The following is a 14,563-nucleotide window of genomic DNA, read 5'->3' as shown; positions in this document are numbered from 1 at the left end:
TGTATCTGTTTTGTGTTATATATACACTCTGAACATCATTGTTGTCTTACTATGCTGTAGATACGCTCCTAAACCACCAGTTGTTCTGTAGCATGAATTCTTTCTCATATTTTGAACTTGCTTGAAGAAGCAGGAGTTTGAAATATCTAAACCTTGTCCCAGCTTACTTTTGACCACTTACATGTATGCAGCTGAAGTCACACAGTATGAATGCTTTATTTGGTTTATCTCCTTTGTTTTTCTGTCAGCTTTATGCACTCTTTTTTTTTTTCTTATCTGGAGGTGATTGCCTATACCATTTTCTACTATTTTTTTATTGCTGGATAGAGTTTGAAATGGAGTGAGATACAATTGCGCTTTTTATCTAATTAATTTTTAAGCGGAATATTATTACTGCTAACACAAAGAATACTTGGGTTATACTGTAATGGGGTCAGTTGTTATCACTAATCCACTTGCATTAGCTTATGCTCATTGTTTCAAGGATAAGCTCTGCCTCAAAGAGATCTTGTTCTAAAAAACATGATGTTAGAGAAGGAACGAGTACATGGTAGGTGTGAAGAGGGCAGGATAATAAAGAGCAGGCAGTAGAGGTATGATTGTCAAGTGTGGTATTTCTGGTTTTGCACAGGGATCCTGGCAGAAGAAGAAGCCTTAAGAACTGGGCACTGTGAGTTTCGTTCTAACAGCAGGGATGAAGGATGCCTTCTTTTACAAGTGGCCACTCCCCACTAAAATTTAAAACCTGTCTATAAATAGAGTCAGGGAACTGAAATAGCCCAACCAAAGGAAATAAAATCCTTCTGTATTTTTTTCTGTCTTTCTCCTTTATACTGTTTCCATGCCATGTCCAGTGTTAGCTATAAAATGTCTCAGCAGGTCTGTATTTGGGTCTCTGCCTCACCAGGAAGGTGTGGATGATTTGGCAAGTCACCTTCTGCGATGCATTTTGGTATCTAAAGACTCTTCTCAGAACAATTTAAAGGCTTCTCAGAACCAACATCTTTAGGAATGAATTGCCTTTAAATATCTCTTATATATCTTTATATATTTTAATATATCTTTAAATATTTCTTATACCTCAATTTTCACTCTGCAAAGCTAAAGTAGCACTTTGATACCTCATAGAATTGTTACACAATAAAGTGTGTATAGCATTTCATTTACTATGGTAGTAAAAGCTGTATGGCATGGTTCGCATTGAAAGATTTGTCTCAGGTAGACAAGCATGTTTAATTTGTAATGCTTCTGAAGGAGGAAAAATATAAATCAGCAGGAAAAACCTGAAATCTAATCTTAAAGATGCAACAAAAAGGGTATTCTTTCAGAGCAGAATGTAATTCTGAATTTAGAGTGTACTCCTGTCCCTGTGTCACATTTAATCTGGCTGGCAGGGATGTGGAAGGCAAGCTCTAGTAACCTGGGTACATACACAGGATCCCTAGATGGCTCATGCTCTGCCTAACAGCTTGTGCTATAGCCCATGCTGTCACCTTGTATCATCCTGTTATTACTGTTATCAGCTTTGTAAGCTAATTTCTGCAAGCTGTGGTATAGTTCTACCTCTATTTTGCAGTGCTCATAATACCTTCAGGGCAGTGGCAGGGCTCCTTCTCTCTGCAGGTGGATTGCAAGCTACATCTTAATGCTTGCAAATTTGGAACAAGGGAGAGACTACAAATGTCCACCCCTCCATCATGAGGAGATCTGTCTTTGTAGGGGAGGTGTGAGAGTGAAATTGTTGAGAGAGGATTTAACCCACCTGCGTGAGGTAAGTCCCAGCTGGATTGAGCTGACAGCGTTTTCCTTCCTGTCAGATCCCCCCAGGAAGCGTGTGGACTCCCCAATGCTGAACAGGCACGGGAAGCGGCGGCCGGAGAGGAAGTCCATGGAGGTTCTCAGCGTGACAGATGGAGGATCCCCAGTTCCTGCTCGTAGAGCTATTGAAATGGCACAGCATGGACAGAGGTGGGTCTGTGCTTCACCCAGGAGCCCTGCCTGCCTGGCTCTGCTCCCCCACTTTGTGTTACACAGAGGAGCTGTGGGGCTTTTCTGTTCACACCAGCACTCATTACACCTTCCAGTCAAGTCTGCAACATGATCTGGCAGCCAGCAGTGCTTGTGCACACAGGACCAGAAGTCCTGCCAGGGCCTTAAGGGTTCTGTTTGCTTGCAGCTATTCCTCAGGAAGCCACCATGTCCTCTGAAATGGGCAAGACCCATTTCACCTCTTTTTAATGTTGAGGACATGGGCATGCAGTCTAAGCTTGCAATACAGGCTGACTGGGCAATGGGAACACGTAAAAGCTTTGGGAGATCTCAGACATGTGTCCTGTCAAACAGGATAAATTACCTTCTGCTTGTTCTTCTCTGTCTCCAGAGCCTACAACAGTAATCTAGGTGATTATCTGGGATTAGGTTCCTAGTTTTTGGGCACCTGAAGTTAAATGAACACCATGCTCCATGTCATCAAAACAATTGAATCTGAAAAGCCCTGTCCAGGCATCTTGTAGATGCCTCCAAAATGTGCCGTCAGAGCCAGAATGCATCTGAAATGGCACATAAATCACCACTTGCTTATAAAGTGATGGAATATGTATAATTTTCCTCTTTTCTATCAAAGAAAGTGTCAGTCTTGTGGAGAAACAGCAGAGGAAAATTGTGTCCTCCTCAAGGCAAGTTCTGGGAGAGTAAGTGAACTGTGGAAATTCACTTATGTGAACCATAAGTGAATAGGGACTGGTCCCTATGACTAACTTAAGGGAAGCACATGCATTTGGTTTCACACTTGCATTAATCAATCAATATAAAAGAACGCTTCCCATATATGAATGATGATGGTAATGATGCTGCTGTGCCTTCTGTTTCAGTTTTGACAACATTTTTTATTTCTTCAGCTCTTAAGATCTGTAAAAAAAACAAAAAAAGCCTGCTGTGCCCAGAAGCTCCCTTTGCTGACTGAGAACTGGGAGAAGAACATAAAATAATTTCATAGATATTCCAGAGGCCCCTAGAATTGCTGGAAACTTCTCCTGGCAATTGTTACAGTTCTATCTGTAGTGAAGAAAGAGTGGTGATTTCTGGAATCTGCTAGGACTTATTTCAGACTGGATATGTGACCTTGAGACTGCCATAAAGACTTCTTGACATATTGTAGGTTGGAAACCTGTCTCAAATGCGTGATTTGATGTGAGTTGTGGGTGAAGGAAGTGTTAAGGACAGGGTGTGCTCAGTGTTCCTAACAGGCCTCAAAGGAGTAAAGATGTGACTTCTTGTTCCACCTGCAGTGTTTACTCTGCTGCTGGGAGATGCATGGGACATGAAGCTTCCAGACCCAGGCAGAGGCAAATCACTTCTCCCCACCACAAAGCTCCTTCACAGGGAGTGTCCAACTGAATGGAACAATGAGGAGGCGTTAAATTGACCACAGCATTCTCTGAGAGCTGAAACCTTTTCTTCCAGCTCTGAACTTTGAATTTGGGTTCAGAAGTCTGCAGAGGCAAAGCTGTGTCTTGCTATCCATAGTATTTCTTTTGCCTTTAAATGCCTCACTGGATTCTGCACACGAGGAAACAGTTGAAGTCAAAAGGTCTGGGATGAGATACATCCAGGCTGAATATCAGTGAAGAAGGGCTGTGGCTTAAGGAGGAAGCAAAACCTGCAGGCACAAAAGAGATATGGGGCAATGCATATGACAGGTCAGGAATGGACATAAAAGTGTGATTAAGGGTGGAGAAAGGGATGTAATAACACCATGATTGATGATGATGGGCATGGTAGTGCTTGTTTTCGAAGGGGTTAAAGGGAAGATGTTATTTTACTCCACGTGTGAGCTTCCATAATTCATCCCATGCACATGCAGAGATGACAGCGGCACATTTCGTGTTGCTGGCAGCACAGTCGTTTATAACACGAACTGGCTTCATTAACGAACCCCACTGCATGGAGAGTGTCTGGGGACAATGCATTGCTGATGGGGCACCATCTGTCAGAACCCTCAGTAACAAAGTGGCAAGTGCCTTCCACCAAGAGTGCGGATTTTTAATGGCTAGTTGCATGTTATATTCCATGAAATGACCCACTGACAGTGGATTTTGCAGCAGTAGGGTATAGATCTCCAAGGCGTATGCTTTTTTTAAGAATTACTTTTTTTTTTTGATCTCAAGATACAGCTGTTCAGTGCTTTTTATCCTACAATACTAAGAAGATTGACCATGGAATCAGGTCTCCTGTTTAGACACAGATGACTTGTGTAAACATCTGGAGACACAGTGCCATTGCTTCTTCCTTGAGCTGGCAAAGACACACTTCTAACCAGTGGGCAAAACACACCCAAGTGTCTTGATTTATTCCTACTGTCCTCTTTCCCAGTAGTAAACAGATGTTTGCTTGCATAAAGAGAATTTATGTTACAACCTCGGGTTTACATGTCTGTATCATGATCTGTGCTTTTGGTAACCATGTGGGGGCCCTACAAGTGCCTGGTCTTGGCTTGTTTAGGGCATATCTTTCCACTGAAATTTAAAACTTGGCAGCCTCCAGCCTCCAGGCTGAGACAGTATTAAGTGAAAAACATAATCCTTCAGTGACTTGGTTTTGAATAATGGACAAGGAAAACTCGCACAAAAGCTGCTTGTGGAGCTTACAGGCTCCTTGACATGCTTGAGGCGACCTCTCCAGGTGTTCTTCAATGGATCTTTGTGAATGGCAAAGTTGGTTTGCACAAACTCTAGACCTTCTAAAACTGGTGACTAAGTTTTGGTAATTCTTGGGCTTCCTTGCTAAACCCACTAAACTGGGTTCATAATTATATCTTAATTACTTCTGCTGTTCTGGTATCCCCACCTCTCAGACTATCTGATATGTCATTGAAATGTCAAAAGAAAAGAAGTAGGTTCTGAGCTTAGTTTAACATTAGCTAATTTGTCCCTTGTGCTACAATCACACAGACTAGGAAGAATTCCATGGGAGCTAGAATCCAGCAGGGATATGGCAGAAATTTTCAGCAGCTTTGCTGTGAGAGTCCAAAAACCATTCTAAAATGGGCTTCATTAACTATTCATTTTCTTCTAGTTTTTGAAGTGGAAAGCTTGCATGAGAGATCAGCTAACATTAGGAAGCAGTGTTCTGTGAAACAGTGAAGCATATCACCAGTGAAATATATTACAGAGAGCTGCCCTTTTAGCAAAACACAGGGAATTGCACTTCTGAGCTGCAGGGATTGAGACCCAAGATGAGAAAGAAGGGCATTTCTCTATACACTGAGTATAGGGAAGAGGGTTGGGAGTTAAATGGTAATGGACCCTACAAATTAGAATACAAAATGGATTACTGTTCCTCTAAGAGGCTCTGTGGTCTGATTTTAACTTTTTCTGAGAGCATGCTTAGTGTTGAGGTCCTCTGGAAAAGTCGTGAGTAATGAATGCTTTGCAATTAATGCTTCAGGTGTGTTCTGTTTTCCCTGGACACTGTGACAAAGTAGGTAGTACCTGGGTTTTAAATTGAATAAAGGAGAGCAGGGTTTACAGGTATGCATGGGGGAAGTCATCTTAGACCTCAGAAGTCAGGGGAAGATAATGAACTTGAGCACTGTGTAGGTGTGAGCCATGATTGTAAAGTAAAAGAAAGGTTTTTCAGAGCATTGCTTAAAAAGGGGAGGATGGGTTGGGGGACTGGGTGTCCAGCATTGCTACAGGTGACTCTCTTTTATAAAAATGTCCACACTAGTAACTGTGTTTTCTCGCTTTGTTCCTGCCATAGTAAAACAATGTTCAGTAAAAGCCTGGATATCTCTGAAGCCAATCCCAAATTCAACAAAGAAGAAAGGTATAAACACTGACAATATGTTCCTCTCCTCTACCTCACTGCTGAGACCTTAAAGATGCAGTACTTACCTTCTCTGTGTGGGGACAGAGCTGTTCTCTCTTTCCTCTTTAGAGAGAAGCAAAGAGGGTGGGATATTTACAGCTCCACACTATGTATGTTTTTGTACAGTACCATTCATTTGAGGCTATCCCCAATGCAGCCTTGGACTGTACCAATGATTTCCCCACTAAAATTTCATCCTACTGCTATTTCTGGTTCAGTTCTGCCACAAGTAGAAGTTCTGCCCAGGGTAGAAGATGTATTTGCTTAAGACTTCTTTGGGAAGGATAAAACACTGGGAAAGCCCAGAATGTTCCACTCTGAGCATTAGAAACAGCAGCACAACTGAGTGAGTGACAACGGTGGTAGGAAACTTCGTAAATTCACTCTGATAGACAAAACATTAAGGACTTCTGGTAAGAGACAAACTCTTTAAGACTACCTAGAGGACACAGGAGGAAAACATGATTGAAGACAGGGTTTTTGGAGGATGATTCTAATCTAGCAGTTCAAGTGACAGATGCTGAAGAACAACAGAAAGAGTAACTCCCAGCTGTCAGCAGAGGCACAATGGAAGACAGGTAGGCCACCACATTTACAGGCTTTAAGTGGACTTATGTGGGTCCATGAACACAAAAAAAAAGTTCATACTTTTGCAAAGGTTTTTAGTGTACATGTTGTTTCTAAAATTTTGGTCTCAAAGGAAGAGAATTTTTCTCTGTGTTGAAAACTGGCATCCCAAAGGATAACTTTTCATCAAAATGTAATCCTTACAAATTTTGGACAAACACTAAGCTTACCAAAGGTTACAAGTGTGGCATATGATTCAAAAAGGGAGAAGCAACGGCTTCCTTAAAGGAACCAATGGACTTCACAAACCATTCTTATTTCCATTTCCCCTTTTCATAGAAATATTTCTGTATACACATAAAGGTGGCCTTTAAGCCTCAGGAGATTTACAGGATGTGTGAGGGACTGTTTTGGTCTTTTTGCAGTCTGAGACAGTCTTCTGTGGTCAGTGTTTCAAGTCCTTAGCCTGCCACAGTGAGGAACATCATGCATCTGCAGGAGAGACTGTGCCTCATGTGGTGTGTAAAGCACCCTCTCTAAGATGCCAAATACCAACAAGCATTGGATTGGACCTGAACTGCTGGCAACCTTGTAGTTCCACAGCCATGAAGAAGTAGTGGTTATACAGCCTTTAGTGGCTGGGCTTTCCTGGACTGTTCGCATAGACATGGAAACTCCTGTTCCTTTCTCTGATACTCCCTCTATGTAAGTTCTGCTCTTGAACATGTGGCACTTCTTGCATTAAAAGTTAGTTTAAGGTTACTCCAAAGAAGATCTTTTTCATAGTAATTAGGAATCCAGTAAAAGAGGTGCAGAGATTTTATCTGTGACAGGAGAGGAGTTTTTGAGCAGATGTTCTGAGCACCATTCCTTGTCCCTCTGTCCTTCTCTGGCAGCTGCTACAACTGTGTTAGGAGCAGAAGAAATGACACTTCTGTATCTTCTGTGTGAATTTCTTAAATCCACATAGGCATTTTGTGTTCCCTCTCAAAGGTGGTGTTTTTCAGAAAACAGGAGGAGAAGGTTAGAGCACTGCATGAGGATCACCCACAGTTCTTCTCATTCAAGGACCAGGCTGAATTTCTGAGGACCACATTCACTGTGACCTTACCTCCTTCCCACTTCTAAGAGTTCAAATGAAGGACCTCAGTGGTGGGAATGTGATAGAACCTGGATTCTAAATCTATGCACAACCACGTGAAAGGAAGGGATAGGCAGCAAAGAGGACCCCAGCAAAACAGGGTCACATAAATCAGGATGGCCATTAAAATTTTGTTCAGTGTTTAATTGTCCAATTTTATGATACCTTTTTTAAAGGAATACTGCATCTTTAAGGGTCCCTTCCCTCTAGATGCACATGGTTGTCTTAGTAGACGAGGCCACTGTCCCTTTCTTTTTCTTTTTCTTTCTGACTTTCTTTCACCCCCTCTTTCAGTGCTTCTCTTCTTCTGTATCTGGGTTGCTGCAGCTCCGTAGTTCACTTGCTTCAGTATTATAGGGAATGCACATGTCTGCGCTTCTGGGTCTATTGTGTCCTGGGATTGTTCATTTTTTTTTAAACCTCATTTCCCCTTTCCTTTACCCTATTGTCAATTTGCTTTCCATTCTCTTTGTTAACCTCTTCAGTGCCTTCCCTGTTGGGAAAATGACTTGAAAGAAACATTATTGAACCTTCTTGCACCCATTCTATTTACATTTGACTATTCTGCATGTGTGAATATGGGTGTATTTTCTGTATAAATATACACACAGGTTCCAGTATATACAATGGGTGTCAATTTGCTCTTCTCAGTTACATCACCGTAGATAGATTGGTACAGGTACAATTGAGGACAGCATTTGTTCCTAAATATATACATATATTTGTGTATATATATATTAATTAGATCTTACCCAAATTTGCACTCCACAGGCTGAAATATAAATGGAGTGTCACTCAAACACATGAAAAAGAACTTACTGTAATGCTTCTTTCCACTTCTCTATCAATGCATAGCACAACAGCTTTTTTGTCCTATTCTGACTGCGTTTTCATTTTAACTGTTCTCAAAACTGCCTTGGTGGCTCAGCCCAGCACTTGCAATGTTGATGTAACTGGAGGCATGGTTAGTTGCACTGAGCAGTAAACTGTGAAATCTACTGGGCATATATTAAATTTGGCATTTCTGTCTTGTGGCGAATGGATTTTCCTCACCCAGCCAGAGGCAGCTCTGGCAGCTTGGGAGCCTCTTATTGAAAATGGAGAGAATGAGAGAGAGAAAGTGACAGAGAGGAAAAAAAGTGTTGCATCCAACTTGAAAATAATTTGGCTTAATAACACCAAACCGTTTTTTTATTTCTAATCTAATCTTTGTTAATGTGAAAATGTGGTGACATTTTCCTGAGTTTGCTCACCTGCACCCCTGAAAACTTAATAACCTGACTATTCTATTTCCATTTTGAATGCCTTGGTTAGTAGATAAAAATTAAGAATACTGATGTCTTCAATTGTCACTAGCCTTCAGAGTCAACATGCCAGAGATTCAGTCTGCTTTTAGAACTGCTTTTTCAGACTCTTTTCAGCACAGCATTGATTTATTCTCCATTCACATTTGAAAGATTTCCTTTGCAACCTACAAGACGCAGAGACTGAATTTATTTTAAATGAAAAATGAGATCCTGGAGCACAAGATGGCATCCACAGAGATAAGTGCTGGGTTGCTGAGCTGGTATGTTCTAGCTGATCTGAATTCCTGACTGTAAGACCATCATGACTAATAAGGCAGTATCGAAGCAGATTCACAGCTTGAGCTACAATCTTGTACCCTGGGCTCCCAAGCTGGCTCAGAAATGCATGCTTTAATAACCAATACATTTCACAGTTCATTCGTGGCAAAAAAAGAGTACTTCTTACCAGGCCAGCTTGGGGGACAGAGGGACACTGCACTGAACAAACTGGGGACAAAAAGAACAATTTCCTGGATAACAGTGTGATATAACTGTGCCTTATGTAAGAGGCAGAGAAGAAATGCAGCATGAGGTATGAACCCCATTGCTCTGCTGACGGCTTTAATTGGGATTTGGCTGGGAATTTTTTTTTTTTTTGCAGCCTTAGTATGTGCCTCTCCATATTCCCCAGTGCCAAAGTTGGATGTGTCTGCAATATGTGAGTGGGACAAAAGCTGTTTTCTGGTCAATTAAACTGTCCCCCTAGTGTTCCTGGTCTCTGGAAAGACTTAGGCACCGGTGGCAATGATTATGACCGTTCAGTTCTCCGAACAGTATTTCACTCTGCTTTTCCTACTCTTCTCTCCACCTGCCTCCACACCCCTCTCTCCTTCTTTCTCTCTCTCCCTCTCTCTTTATTTTCCCTTTCCGAGGATGGCGAGTGCTGATCCATTGGGGTAAGCTCTAGTTTTGGATTATTCCTCTTGTGGGACCTGTTGTAACTTTGTAGAGGAACTTTTCATTTGCAATTTCCAAACACAACACGGGTTGATACGCTTCAGTGACTGAGGTTTTACAGCAGGGAGAGAGAGAGAGAGATGTGGGAAGAAGCATTTTTGGTGCTTTTGTGTGTGTTTGTGTGCTTTTATGTTGGAGTCACACTCCATATAATTTACTTTTGGGTTCTTTTTTTGTTCTCTTATTTGTCCCTCTATTTCAATGTCTGTGGGCACAGAAAACTATCCTCAGACACTGTGCAGATACCAGACACCTTCTGAGAAAGAAACCCGTTCTCTGTTTAGCACTTTTGTATCAGTTTGGTATTTTCCAGTTAATTTGGATCCTAATTTATCCAGTTTTCTTCTTTTTCTTTTTCTTTTTTTTTTTTTTAAATGAAACTGAATCCCATCTGTGTTATTAAAAAAATGCTGGGTATTCCCTCTCTTTTTAGAATATGTTTTCTTAAGAGGTGAACAGATGGCCCTAGAGACAGATATACCTTCAAAGCTTTGTATTTTCAATAAAGGCAGTATAGGTGCAGCTAAGAGTGCAATCATGCTTCAAATTAAAGTTCCATTTATAAATACTTAAGAGAAGGAGAATATTACATTAATAAATTATTTAATAAAACCATTGTAATAGATCATTACAGACTACAGTAAAAACTTCATGAGAGGGTACACATTGAGAAAGCTAATTAGCACCGGTAACATTTACTTCTCATGTTTGCAGCATGCTTCAATATCTGTTAATTCTTTCTAAACTATTTATAGATGGAACTTTAGCAAAATTGGCCAATTAAGGAGGGTGGTGCTGTTCAACATCACCACATGTATGGGCTGAAAAGAAGAAGAGGTGTGTTACCAACACCTGCACTTCTTCCTCTGCACTCTCTGTAAGGCTTCATCTTACAAGTGGTTGTTACCATGAGCAGACCTTCTGACTCAAGCATGAATATTCCCAGTAAGAGCTGTCACAGTGTTATTTGCATGGCTGGGACTGTAAGACAGTGGAACATCCAAGGTATTCTATACATATTCCCTGAATCAGAGGGTGAGGAAGCACAGTTTGTACCTTTCAGACACCCAAAAGTAAGAGTGTTAAAATTTAACACAGCCTGACTGCTCACTTGACTGCTCATTGCATGTTAATTCAGGTCATTGTCAGGGGTCTCATACCCTGAAGTTTCAGTTTAGATTTTATTGGCTTTGAGTGAGCAAGGAAAGAGGAGTATCAAATTCCACCCAGTTCATGCTTGAAGCAAACAAGAGGTTGGCTGGGTATTTTCTGGAATGAGTTTCAAAACCACACATGGAATCAAACCAACTCAAAATTTCTAAGGCATTTCACCCAGGGACACAAGTCTGATGCATCACTGCACGCTGCATGCATGCTGCAGGCTCCCCTTCTTGGAAGCATGGCTCCAGCTTGACCAGCTAAGAGGCTGTATTCAGCATCCTGGTAAAACTGTGCTATGAAAGCAAGTTCTGCTGGGACTGCAACGGGGTACCAAACTTGCCTTGGATTGTAAGAAAAAGTTCTAGGAGATGGTTATTCAAAGAAGAAACAAATGCCAAAAAATGCCAAAAAAATCTGACCTAAATGTTAAATTCATGCTGTGAAGTGTTAAATTCATGCTTTATGTTCTACTGGTGTGTCCCAGGAGGGGCACTGTTTAAAGCATTTGGGAGCAGATCTGAGAGAAGGGTGATGGAGAGGTGCTCTGTACATGTGCTGCATATGCAGTGCAGTTACCAGGCCAGCTGCACTCTCCTGTCTCCTGTTTTTCTCTGTCTGCACCTCAGCAGTGTCGGGCTTCAGCTCTGCACCTCTCAGGAAATTCTGCATTTTCTGAAACCAGCTGGAAACTGGATTCAAGGCCCTCAGTTTCAGAACACTGGTCTGACATTAACTGGGCCTTGCATGGCTTCCTCTTGACAGCAGCTGGTTAAAATGAGTATAAAATTACTTTAAAATGAAGGACCTTTCAACTTTGAGACTTTGAATTATCAAATAGATTGAATAAGATATAAAATCATAAGATATAAAATCATCATGGCTACAAACTCCAGTCCACACACACACATTTCGTTTCAGTCCTTTGCCTCTCTCTTTCATAGCTCAGCTGTCTCCAGGTTATTGTCAGTCTGTGGAATGGGAGGAAATAGCCTGCAATGATCTCAGTGTCCACCTTATGTTTAGAGTGCCCTCTGCATCTTCCCTCTCCTAAACTTTGGGTTTGTCTCCCTTATGATTTAGGATTTTTGAATTCCTCCCTCCAGGCTTGTCAAAACAACTGTGTCACTAAAGAGTCTCTTCTTGGGTCTCTAAATCTGGCAGTTGTGTTTGAGGGAATGCTCCTTATCTGAGCAACTGCACTGTCTTTCCAGCTTGTATTTTCAGCAACCTTTAGATGACTTCCATTGAGTTAATGCACAAGCACACAAGAATGCAAAACACAGAGCAAAATGAGTCACACAGAAAGTGTTCACAGTTTCCTGGATTGTTGCATTTCGTATTAAGTTATTGGAATAATTATAGATTTAATACTTCCAGTAACATTTGATGCCTGTAAAGACTCTTAGGAGGTTACTCACTAATAAATACGTCTCACTGAATAAATTTATTTCATAGCCATGGAGACGAAATAAATGGATGTTATACCTCTTTCCACACATAAGACGTAAGAGTCTGCCATATTAATGCTGCCTGTAGGGCCTCAAACTTTCATTTTCTGGTGAGAGGGCTAAAAATTTAAATTCCTATTCTTTTATTACAGCATTTCAGCATAATGCAACGTTTTCATTCCTTTCATTTGGCCCTGTCCCAGTTCTGTCCACCTGACTCTGAGATACAGGAGCAGTGCATGTGATTGGGTTTTTTTACAAACTGAATTACAGCATTGCTTAGCTGAAATGATCTTGATGAGAGGGACAAATCTGTCATGTTTGCTTGTTAGCACTTTTTGTACTGGAGTACAGAACCATGTAGTAGGGCACGGTACTGAGTTTTTATAGCTAGCTTGAGAATCACATCCCATTTGTAAAGGTAAATTATGGGAGATCTGTTAAATTGAGGAAGATCTCCTCAGTCTTGGTGTCATATCCTCTACTACCACTTTCTGGTATAGGAGGAAGTCCTCTGAAAATGTATAGCTCTCTTTTTACCCCAATGCTTAAATTGAACAGAGGCTTTTTAAAATTCTTTCCACTGCTCCTATATACAATTTCCAGTGTGGACAAACTGAAGCTTGCTATAGGGCCTACTTTACTTCTTACATATTTTGCATGTAAATCAGCAGCAGAAATAAATCCTGTTCAATAGCAATCATGTGGATACTGAATGCATTTCTAGGAGGATTTCATACTAACTCTCTCTTATGTCCCCTGCCTCAGGCTCCTAGGCTGGATGAAAGCACAGTACACAACAACTATTTTTCAAATATTGCTTCCAATAAAAAACTGGGATTTGGGAGGTGGGGACTGCCGTATTCTGCCCTACATGTGTGTGATCATTTTTGTAAAAAGATAAGAGGCAATGGGGTTGGGAAGTGAGAATTCAGGACTGTTTGAAACACCTGATTGCAAAAAGGAAATAGCAGAGTGGAACTTTTAAGCAAGTGTCCTGGAATTCAGGTGAGTGTCAGAGAGCATGTTCCCGCCACAATGAAGAGTTGGTGGGAACATCTCCTTTAAGTTGGTGTTTAACTGCATCTCTGGGCACCTGAATGCCTTCCACATTTGTACAAAATTATCTATAGACTCCTCTTGTAATTCATGGTTTGGAAGAAGCTTTTCCTGATGATTCATGCAAGGAACATTTTAACTAAATGGACTTCCCATCTGCACGACACATCTGTGGTGCAGTCAGCTACTTCGCTTATAGGAAAGGCACATACAGTAGTCTTTCAAAAGTGGAGCAGATAGTTCTCCCCTGAAAATTACTTTGCATAAACCTTTGTGAGTGCCCCAGATCTTGATGGTACAAATTTAGGCTTAATCTAGTGCGAAAGAATGCCAAGAGTGAGCCTCTAGTTTTTTTCTGCTGCACTATGATGGGCAGATTACATCAGGGTACAAGAAAAAAACCTATGTGGGAATTTTCTGCATAGAGTGAGTGCTCTAGATTTTCTTGGTGCCAGTTGAGATTTAATCTGGCCAAAAAAAAGTGCTGTGAATGAGCTTCTGGTTTTCACCTACTTAGTGTGATGGACAAACTGCAGTGGCATACAAAGAAAACCATCACGGCAGAGGATACAAGTAGAGAAAACAGAACTTACCATTGTGTTCAGTTGTAGATTATTCTTTCCTTGGAAATACTTCCTCTTTTGCAGTTCACTTATTTTTAAAGAATTCTCCTACTCAAACTTGTTTAATAGTAAATGTCTAGGAGACCATTTTAGAGACCATTTTTCTGTTTTGTTCTACAACAGCTGAAGAGAGTAAGTTGATACAGTTTATGGTCTAAATTTGTTTTATATGCTTATGTATAAGCTGACATCACATATCTGACCTATATAAATTTTTTATATATATGTGTGTAAACACAGACAGACACATATTAAAACACACACACACTCATCCACTCAGTTTTCTACAGGAATTTCACCTTTTCGTGTTTGTTACCTGAAGGCAAGTAATTGCTTTCATGGCTCTTGTTATAGGTAGGTTATTGTAGGTAGGAAACATTGGTTATTTTGCTC

The 14,563-nt window shown here is 40.9% G+C and overlaps 1 protein-coding gene across 13 annotated transcripts in view; it reads left to right on the top strand.

Annotated features, from left to right (window-relative positions):
• Positions 1 to 14,563, top strand: part of BRSK2 (BR serine/threonine kinase 2) — a 307,128-nt gene that overhangs the window by 255,361 nt on the left and 37,204 nt on the right. For 9 of the 13 annotated variants that reach the window (XM_039728383.1, XM_039728381.1, XM_039728380.1 and 6 more), the window contains exons 12-14: positions 1,818 to 1,968; positions 5,761 to 5,826; positions 9,795 to 9,818. In XM_039728383.1, coding sequence (XP_039584317.1) covers positions 1,818 to 1,968; positions 5,761 to 5,826; positions 9,795 to 9,818 — 241 coding nt within the window. The remainder of the gene's footprint in view (positions 1 to 1,817; positions 1,969 to 5,760; positions 5,827 to 9,794; positions 9,819 to 14,563) is intronic. The other 4 variants (XM_039728386.1, XM_039728382.1, XM_039728387.1 and 1 more) reach the window with 2 other exon arrangements.

Source organism: Passer montanus, unplaced genomic scaffold, assembly GCF_014805655.1.
Source record: "Passer montanus isolate IOZ18808 unplaced genomic scaffold, ASM1480565v1 scaffold65, whole genome shotgun sequence".
Lineage (NCBI taxonomy): Eukaryota > Metazoa > Chordata > Aves > Passeriformes > Passeridae > Passer > Passer montanus.
Note: the sequence above shows the minus strand (reverse complement) of the source record. Positions and strands in the feature narration are given on the sequence as shown.